We start from the raw sequence: 10,652 nt of genomic DNA, 5'->3' as shown, positions 1-10,652 counted from the left end.
GACGGACAACAGAGAAGTGGATGAAGGGAGACATCGGACAGTGTAATATAACAAAATAATAATTTATAAATTATCAAGGGTTCATGAGGGAGGGGGGAGCCGGGAGGAAGGAGGGAAATGAGGAGCTGATGCCAGGGTCTTACAAGGAGAGCAAATGTTTTGAGAATGACGAGGGCAATGAATGTACAAATGTGCTTTACACAATTGATGTATGTATGGATTATTAGACTGTATGTGCCCCTAATAAAATGATTTAAAAAAAGTAAATATCTACAAAATGATGATGGCAACATATGTACAAATATGCTTGATACATTTGATGTATGATTTGTTATAAGTGTTGTAAGAGCCCCCAATAAAATGATTTTTTAATTAAAAAAAAGATGCAGTTTAGCACCCAGTATGATAATAATCAATGAACATTACATAATTACATAACCTGGAAAAAATAAAAAATAAATGAAGTATATTTAGTATATTTAATTCTATATAGTACTATTTATAATTAGTGTAAATTTTTTGAGACTATCTCACGGTCAGGCTAGAACCCATTCAGCTTGTTCAGGTAGCAAACATTAACCATCTATTCTCTCAGACTCTTTTCAGTGCTCCTAAGTTTTTATGCGGTGGGGATGGGATTCTCACACTTATACCCCCAAATACTTTAATTTCTCTTGGGTTGCTTTTAAAAATGAACATGCCTTGTAAATCTACTTGAGTAAATCCATCCTAATAGAGCTACTTTACATGGGAATCTCTTTATATAGAAACATGTGATTAACAACAGCAAAAAGGAGAAAATATTGATATGTACAACAGTGGGGAATGGCTAAATTAAATTACCCAGCAAATGGAATACTGGACAGTTAACGTAAATGATTCTTACAAATGACCATGGGGAATGCTTTTGTAATAGGTGACAAAAACTGTAAAATACACAGCCTAAAAAGGCTTGAACGAGACATTAAAATACTACTAAGTGATCATCTTTGAGAAATATGAATAATGGTCTCTCCTTGGGTTTATACTTTTCATATATTCTGGTTTTGCTTTTACTTATATATCATTTCCATTATGGACAAACACAGAATTTTATTTAATTTTTAAAAAGCAGCATCAGCAAAGAAGAGCAAAAATTTAACTTTTTCTGCCATGTTCTGGGATACTCACATTCTCAGGTATACTAGGAAGGTCTCTGGTATCAGGCACAGTAAAATAAGAATGCTGGAAAAGAAAAGCAACAGCTATTTACATTTTGCAAAAATGAGCACTGAGCACATTACTCAGAAATAAGATAAAATTATCTGAAGATATTTTCCTACTTGGATGAGAAAACATTAGTTTCTCTCACTGTAAAGTCCATGGGAGATTAGATATATAATATATCTAATTTATATATATATATAAATTCCAAGTGGATTTCTACTCTCTGAGACAAACTTCCTTGGGAGATATAGATGAAGAGCTCAAAAGAAATAAAAGGCTACTTCCCAGAAAAAGTTTGCAGGGCTCTAGACAGGTGAAACCTCCAGGCTTCATAATTTACTGTTCAATGAGGTAAGAAGACTCTAGGGACCAAAGATCACTAGGTTCGTTCAGCAATGGTCTTTACTAACCAAATCTGCCATTTCATTTCAGCATCTGAGATTACACCTTCTACAACCTGCAGCCAAAATCAACCCCAAAGGCCCATGCAGTGCAAAGGATGGCACCAGCTACTGCACAGAACCCACTACACAGTTCCTCCACAGTTAGTTAACCGTGAAGAGATGCCCACCCTTGGTGTTCTGCGAACAAGTCTCTTGGCTCCCAATGGAATTTCCAATGAAGGGAGCCGGAGACTTAGTGGAGTTGAAAATTTGACCTGTTCAAAGAACTTTCACTGAGACATCTCCAGTATCTAACAAGCATGTGTCCCTGAGTTAAATGACAACAGGCTGAACTGATGACACTCCCTCTGCTGCTTAAAGATTAAGAGGACAATGGCAAGCAGGAATGGAAAAGGCCTAGTTCTGGCCAATTAAAGATAGAATTGTGCAAAGGCGAGGGAAGGTCACATGCAGAGAAGGTCAGCTTAGCCATGGCCTAAGTTCAAACCTGGACCTCCAAGTGACATTTCAGGAAGGCCCGCCCCCTGCCAACTCTGCCCTTATTCTTAGATAATTGCAAAGTAGGCCTCTAGAAGAATGAATTGTATGCGCTTCATGAAATGAAAGGCCCTAGGGACAATTAGAAATAATGACAGTAACAATAATAGTATGATCTATTTGTTTAATATCTAACAGATATTTATTGAACACCTGCTACATGGCTGGCTTCGTGCCAGTCCTTTTACAAATATTATGTCTGATTTCTATAATAAAATTTAAGACAGATATTATCTTCTTATCACACATGGAAAAATTAAAGCTCAGAGGAGTAAAGTAACTTGTCTAAAGTTGCACAGCCAGTAGGTGGCAAAACTGGGATTGAAATAAAATCTGGAATTATAGAGTTATGCTTTCTCCACTATAACACATTTTAAATCTGCTTCCTACACGCAAATGACAGCTAATGTCATTGGAATTAATACAAATAATATAAAGCAAAATAAAATTTTAAAAATCCTCTGCAATGCATCTTGCGTGTCTATTCCAAGATATGAAATACAAAGTATTATCATAGAGATTATGTGGCATAAAAACTAGTTAATTTCCAATTTGACAAGGAGGATTAGAATAGGAATAGTGAAACACAAGATTTGAATTTGACCCATGGGATACTAATTTCTATATCAAAGGGCTCAAAGAGAGTGTCAGGAAATGCTCGAAAAGGGAGCTACCCACAATGATGGAGTCCGTGGAAAAGATTTTGCACAGTAAGACAGAAAGAATATGGAACACAGAGTCAGCCATTTATCAGCTCTGTGACCTTAGACAGGTTAATTCAAAAGCCCAGAACCTCAGTTTTTCAATCTCTATATGGAAGTTTGTATACCATGTATTTCAGAATGCTGTGATGCACAAGTGTCAATACCTGTGACATGCTTTGCATTCAATAAATGGTATTTGGATACAAAATTGTTATACCTGCTCTCAATTACCAGTCTACGGTTCTATTTTTCTCAGCATAGATATCGAGCATATAGGGATATTCTCTTGTAGAGAGTGACAAAATACACAAGTCCAGGATTGCCATTTTTCTGACTTTGTAGGACACATAATGTAGGCAACACTACTCTTCAAAATCAGAAATAGGAAAAAAGCACTTTCCAGTCAATGGAAAAGGGGGGGAAACCTTGTCTTTACAGATCCAATAGATTGTAAAAAGTAAGCCAATGCAATTCCAAACCCAAGTAGTCCCCAGGCTGTCCTTTGAGATTCTGTCTTGCTCCATCGCCCATGAAATGTTAGGGATGAAGGGAGGTCAGAAACATTCCTAGAAACCACTGGCATGAAACAGCTGCACCACCCCAACAGCTCCTCGGCCCCTGAGATGCCTTGTGCTCGAGGCCTGGCAGGAGCTCTGGTAGTGCGGTCATTCAGGGGAACACCTCCCCAGCAGCTGGTGACCCAGCCTAGCTACTTCACCGCTACCTGTCGGATGCCATTACATACTGAAGCGGCAAGATCAAGCTGCTTAGTAAAAGGGAAAGAGACAAAGGCAGGGTTGTTTGAGCTAGACAGAAAAACTAAGGCAGGTTTAAAGCTCATTTGTCTGTCTTTTCTACACAGTTCCCCTTACGAGAATTTCTGTTTAGGAATAAGGTCCCTTTCCTTCTTATGCTCTGTTAAAATGGGCAAAAACCTCAACAAGTTTCTTTTTTTTCGTTTTTCTTTTTAACACATAGGGCACAGTGGAAAGAACAGAGGCTTTGAAGTTAGCCTTGGCTTTGAAAACCCCTATCTTTTCACTTATTAACTTGGATGGGCAACTTGTTTTCCTCTCTAAACCTTCATTTCCTTGCTTGTGAAATGAGAATGTGAATAGTTATTTTGCAGAGTTGTTTTGACATTAGAATACATACACTTGACCATAAATTTAGACCTTAACAAATAGATTTATGATGAGTTAGTAGTAGTAATGTATTTTTTAAAATTTTAAACCTATAAGAAATATTCATTTTCTTTAGGAGGGCAGCTACTACAACCACAGAATTCCAAGACTGTATTTGTTTCTCTAGAAGCTGAAAGACAAAAGCTTTTTCAGGTTCCAAACCCCACAACCAGAGGGAAAATACCCACTGGATACTTGCTAGATGGCCCAGGGGGAGCCACTGGAGAATTATGAGGAAGGTGAAGACAAAGGTTTGACTCGGGGAATTAGATGATCCTAGAAAATGAAATCTGAGATAGATCCCCTATACCTCTTCAGCTGCCTTCCGTGATAATGACAACATTGGGGCTCAGGGGGTGAAAGGTCTTAAGTTTACTCAGCTCATTGGCGAAACTGAGAGTCAGAATGCTCAAAGGGCAGTGCAGAGGATTGCCAACCCTTGCACACCAAACAGAGAGCACATCTTCAAAAGAGCTGAAAGAAACCATTATTTCTAATGGCCAGGAACACACTCACGCCCTGCCCTCAATGAGCATGCAGTCTAGTAGAAGAGATGGACAGGAAAAAGGTCATTCCATGTGGTGTGACTGCACACTACAAAATGCACAAGATTGTTGGGAGGTGTGGTAGTTAGATAACTGTCAATTTGAGGGGATTATGAGTGAAGAGGCGGAGTCTAGTCTGTCAATGGGATTACAGCCAATGAGGCCTCTATTTCCTCCTTGGAGGTGGGAGACCCTCTGCTCACACCCTGGGAGACAGAGCAGCTGACAAGACTCATGGACCCATCCTGATGACCCCTGCCAGCACTGAGATGTTTCCAATGACACTGGATCCAAAGACTTTCCACCCACTGGCCTGTGATCTTCTACATTTGGCGTCATTACATATATTTCATGGGCCTGAAGAGGACTTTAAAGATTGGTATTGGACATATGGGCTAGTATCTTGTGGAATTATGGACCTGGACTGGGTTGGGTTGGGGTGCTTTCTCAATGTTCAATTGCTCTCGTGTATAAATCTCTTTCTTATACACGTATGTGTGTCCATGGATTTGTTTCTCTAGTCTACCTGGACTGACACGGGGGAAAGGAAAACACCTTTGGGGGGTTGTTGAGGAGATTTCTCTGGAAATAACACTTGGGTTGTGTCCTAAAGGGTGACCGGTTCCTATGGCAAATGACATGCAGCAGTTGAGGAGCAGGGGCGTGGTGGGGGCTTGCACAGCATTGCTGAAGGCAAAGGGTGTGGCAGAGAGTGGCCCAGGCTGCAAAGGCAGGCCAGGCCAGCCATCTCATTCCATACTGAACATCTATGATCCAGGAGATGCGAGTGATGGGATGGCAATCAGGAAGAGAAGAGGCTGGGTCGTTTGGGAACTGTTCCTCATAGAATCCCACCAAAGAGAATAATTCAACTCTCTGGCCTGTCTTGAGCCCAGAGGCCTCTGAATATTCTGGGATGGGGTAGAGATGGTGCAGACGATAAAAAAAAACGTCAACCTGTTTGGCTGAGTTCCTCTTACTGTTACACATAAAATGGTCTCAGTGAGCGTTAGTATTTTACCCACTTACCACGCTGAGATGAACAGACACTCCAGGGTCAGGAATGGGAAGTTTGTGCAGAGTTTCAAGCAGCTCATTCCACTGGCTCTCCTGAAAGAAATGCAAGACAGAAGTCACAAATATAAGGGGACCTGCAAGGAGCTCTGAGCCCAGAGTTGGGAGTGGGAGTTGGGGAGAACTGGCCCCTTTACAGAAACAGGTTTGATATTCAAAGAGCGTTGGACAAAAGATACAGCTTATGGCTCAAGCATAAGAGCCAAATAGATCCTCCCACAACATGTTTGACATTTTCTACTCAGTGAAGACACCTACCATGACCGCCTTTTCTGTATCATACACCATAAGCTCTCAGCTTCTCAACTCCATAGCAACAACTTTTAAATGCAAACAACCCTAGCTTAAGGAGCGGGGGTGGCTGGGAGAAATAATGATGGTACTATAGATCTTGTCTCCATCATCATTACCTTCAATTAATTTTATTGAGTGTTCACTAGGTACACATGGCAGCCTCCAATTATGGGAAGTCAGAAATGAACTACATGCAAAAGCATGCACTACAGAATGGTGGCTGTGCATTTTAATTAGTCAAATCGAGCCACAGAATGACATGTAAAACACTATAAATTAGTTGGTTAAAAATAACAATTCACCTTTGAAAATACTCAAAGGAACAATGCTCTCAAAATTATCCAAAAGCCCTTTCTCTCCTCCCAAGGAATTATCTGTGCTGAAATAATGGCAATAGGCTACGATTTTATATCTATTTGATCTACTCCACCTCTCAGATATGAAAACTGAGGCTCAAAGGATACAATAATTGGACTCAAAACAGACAGTAAGTTTCACAGCTCGAATCAAAACTTAGATCTTCTGTGTTCAACTCCAGAGTCTCCTCTGTGGGCCTGCAGCTGTTTGGGGTAGTGGAGTTGAGAAGAAAGAGGGAATATGTCCAGTGGTGTGTAGGTTACTCTTTGGACTGCTAATCACAAGGTCAGTAGTTCAAATCCACCAGTTTCTCTGGAAGGAAGATAAGGCTTTCTTCTCCCATAAATATTTATAGGCTCTGAGACCCACAGAGGGCAGTCCTATTCTGTCCTATGGGATTGCAATGAGTCAGGATAAACTTGATGGCAGTGGGTTTGTTTTTTGGGGGGTTTGCTGTGTATGAGGGAATCTTCAGAAGTCCATGAAAAAATGTCTATTATGGGGGAGGATCTATGCACGAATTTCAATTTATTTTTGCATCAAATAAATTCAACTTGTTATAACACATCTGAACATGGTCAACAGTTCAAAGCCACCAGTTACAATGTGGGAGAAAGCTGAGGCTGTCTGCGCCTGTGAAGATTGACAGGCTTGGAAACCCTGTATAGGGTCAATATGAGTTGGAACCAACTCAAAAGCAGTGTGCTTGGGTTTTTGTTTTCTTTTTTATTGAATCTTTATTCTATATCTAGCTACATTTGCTAAAAGCCATGGGTTCACACTGGGAGCTCCAACTGCAATCCAACAAGCACCCTTCTCATTTCCTCCTTTTACAGACCCGTCATACAGATGACAGCCAAAGAAACCCCAGGGGACAGCAGTCCCACTCTGTCCAATAGGGTCGCTGTGACTCAGAATTGCCCTGGGGATACACAATAACAACTATTTTCTACTGCAGTGAAAAATCTTGCCCCCATTTTCTTCATACATATACATTGTATGCAACCAAACTCCCATGGTTGCTCCTGCTGCCGCCCTGTCCAGACACCCTCCTGGTCCTGCTGGGACGCTGACAGCCAGTGCTGGCCTGCTGTTACCCATCACCACACAGAAAGGCCTGGCCCACCTCAGACTCCAACAGCCGCCCAGGAAAGGCCACTCGTGGCCTCTCTTCCCATGTGGGTGCCCCTAGGTCTCATTGGACTTCCAACATCCGGTGCCCAGTCTTTGCCATCACTTTCTATACAATCACCTTCCTCATCTCAGTCAGGCTCAGATCTCCCTTCTTCATAACCCCCTTTAAGTGGATGTTCACACTGTGCTATTTAGAGTCTGGATCAGTCACCTCCACAGACCTCTCAGCTCAGCTCAGACACCAGCAGTCCGGGTCACCGGGGTAACTCTGCTGTCAAAACAACAATAAACAGAGGCCTATCTACGCAGTCTTCTAATGACTTTTGGACTCGGTCAATTGTAGGCTGACTCCGCATCATCTTTCAACCAAGAGGAACTAAATAAAAAGGGTTGGGGGTTCAAGGAGGTAGATTCCAACCAAAACATGTTCCTAATTTCTCCAACACACTGAGAGGCGAGTTACCAACTAAAGCAAGTACCCCAAGGAATGGTTCGCCAATGTACAGAATCAGTCCTCACGTCTCTCTTACGGTTCGGTTGTTTTTACCCAGTCTTTCCTGCATCGCTGGACATATATTTAAATGTACTGGGTTCTTTTGTTTTTCTTAGTCCCCTTTTAACTGACTGGAGCATAAATAAACATGGAGGAAAAACATGCGAGTCAACCTCTGATTTTAAAATAGTTAGGAGTCTATATTCTATCCAATTCTACTTATTAAAGACCTCTTTCAGATGTGAGTGAAAACCTGAATGTTTGACTAAAGTGAACTGTGAATCAGAAATCGATGAACAGACCCAACGTGACTTCCTAACTCATTCATCAAAGAGAAAATTCCTTCTTTTATGGTTGAATTCCCTGATACGGAGACATCCTTTCAAAGTGAGCTCAGTGGTCTAGGGAGCCATTCCTATTAGTTATTCCTTCCATTTACTATGACCTCTGGAATACATTTGTCAGTGAGTAAATATAACTGGAGGGGAAGATTTATCCATTATACCCACAGTTTCTACCTTTTCTCCAAACAGCATTACCCAATGTCCCCAAAACACTGACAACTCAGAATATTAATATTAATTGTACAATAAAAAGGGTTTGGGGTCAAACGAGATCAGAAGCACTGAGTAACAGAGGTTATTGCAGTGTAGGGCGTCCAGACCGTCTATGATCTGAACTCCACAGAAACAGATGTAAAACACAGCTCTCCTCCACACACACACGTGTGCGTGCACATACCTGCACACACACGCGCACAATATGACTTAACGATGGTGCCTTGTTTATTGAACATTTTTTAGAAATACTGCTTCTTTTTTTTTTAATGGCAGCAGGAGAAGTCTCTATAATGTTTACAATAATAGATCATTTAGAGATTTTAAAACTTAAGCCATCTACCAGAAAGGAAATATAAGAAGATAACTACATGGATAAATATTCGATATGGACTCACAGAAATGTTATTAGAACAATGAGACTTTTTACCTATCAAATAAGCAACAAATTCAATAAATAATACAAGTGAGAGTATGGTGACCCAGGTACTCTCACACATCGCTGCTAGGGAACATCCTTTAAGAAAACTGCACAATTCTTTTGGAAAGCAGTTTAGCACATGTTTTAAAAATCCACTGACCTTATGATGTCCCATCTGGGATTTTTTTTTTCTTTTGGAAACAAACCAAAATAAAGGAAATTCTTTGAGCGTTATGGTTTCTAATAGTGAAAAACATCTCAATAGTAAGAATTCCCAACATTAGACAAATGCTTCAGTAAATCAAAGTACTTGAAGCAATGTTACCTAGCCATGAATACTATTTACAGTGTTTTAAATAACATGAGGGTAATTGCCTCTGTACAAAAAACTGTGGGCTACAAAAGCTTACATGCCGCTCCAATTAATTGATCCTTGGCATCTATGAGGATAACTTAAAATTAAAATCGGTTTCTTCTCAAAGTATGGTAAGGAATAGCTTAGTTTTTAATGTAACATTCAGATTGTTAGACACATGACGATAAGTAAAGCAACAAAGCCTGACTGAAATGGGACTTGGGACCGCTGGCTAGGTCACTTGCCAGTTAAGCGTCTCACTAGCAAGCCTCAGCTCTACAGCATGACAGGAGTGATTCAAACGAGTGCCCCAGCATAGTTTTGATTTAATTTGTGTCAAGAACTCTCAGGGCTGCGTGGGAATATTAGAAATGCGGACTATAAACTCAGCATATGCTAGGGATCTAATTATTACTTACTTAATGCAAAGAGAAAAAGAAAGAAAGGAAAAAGAACTCTCCAAATGCGCCCCACTCACTGCAAGAAGGGGGTGAGGAGAGGTTTCCTTTCCTCCCGACTGGTTCCATTTCGCAGACATCCTACTACGGCATGCCTTACCTTTTTGGTAAACTTTCTGGTGACACCGACGGCATGTTTTCCTTTTAGAATCATTTAAAAAAGCAAATGAACATTGACTTGTTAAAATAAATAAAATAAAATACCTGTCCTTTTGCCGTGTAATCTGCCAAGATGTTGAGGATCTTATAAAAGACCTCGAACCAGGGGAGATAGCTAGGGAAGAAGAGGGAACACGTAAAACATTAGTATGCAGGTCCAAAATTTACCCAGGAGCTAATGCAAGACTGGCAGAGTTCAGCTTTTTCTCTATATCCTGAAGAGTTTTTGTGGCATAGACAATGCTAGAAACACAGACTGGTGAAATATAAATGTTAATTATTTCTGGGATTTAAAACAATGTTGCCTGTTTAAGGGGAAGAATTGAATGTCCATTATAAATTATTCCCATGCCTCAGAGCTAGAGCAGCTTCACAGAGGAGAAATTCAAAATAGACTCTGTCATCAAGCCCCATCCCCCTAAGAATGTCCCTCCCCACCCATATCCTCTCCAAGAAAGCTCCTGGTCAAGATTCCCCAAACTGGACACATGGTGACACACAGAGGACTCATGGTGCTGGTGGAAGCAAGGTGTCCCTGAAGGGCCCCACACACCTGAAAACCATCAGGTTATTTTTTATTAAGCATTCTACCTATAATGCACCTCCCCTATACTTACTGCAGAGTGAACTCAAAACTCTTTGTCCCCAGTGTCCTGTTCAATGCTCCCTTAACCTCTGATAACGGCCTAGCTAATGACCTTACCCTTTGTGTGGCCCTGATGATGATCTTTTTTTTTAAATCGTTTTATTAGGGGCTCATACAATTCTTA

The 10,652-nt window shown here is 40.7% G+C and overlaps 1 protein-coding gene across 5 annotated transcripts in view; it reads right to left on the bottom strand.

The window, feature by feature from the left end:
• Window positions 1–10,652, bottom strand: part of DENND1A (DENN domain containing 1A) — a 624,449-nt gene that overhangs the window by 303,623 nt on the left and 310,174 nt on the right. For all 5 annotated transcript variants that reach the window (XM_030885630.2, XM_045290194.1, XM_045290191.1 and 2 more), the window contains exons 6-8: window positions 9,928–9,997; window positions 5,610–5,690; window positions 1,171–1,224 (exon numbers count right to left, since the gene is read on the bottom strand). In XM_030885630.2, the coding sequence (XP_030741490.1) occupies window positions 1,171–1,224; window positions 5,610–5,690; window positions 9,928–9,997 (205 nt within the window). The remainder of the gene's footprint in view (window positions 1–1,170; window positions 1,225–5,609; window positions 5,691–9,927; window positions 9,998–10,652) is intronic.

The sequence above is a fragment of the Echinops telfairi genome, unplaced genomic scaffold, assembly GCF_000313985.2.
Source record: "Echinops telfairi isolate 266 unplaced genomic scaffold, ASM31398v2 ScPeMD7_32;HRSCAF=126, whole genome shotgun sequence".
In the NCBI taxonomy this organism is placed as follows: Eukaryota; Metazoa; Chordata; class Mammalia; order Afrosoricida; family Tenrecidae; genus Echinops; species Echinops telfairi.
Note: the sequence above shows the minus strand (reverse complement) of the source record. Positions and strands in the feature narration are given on the sequence as shown.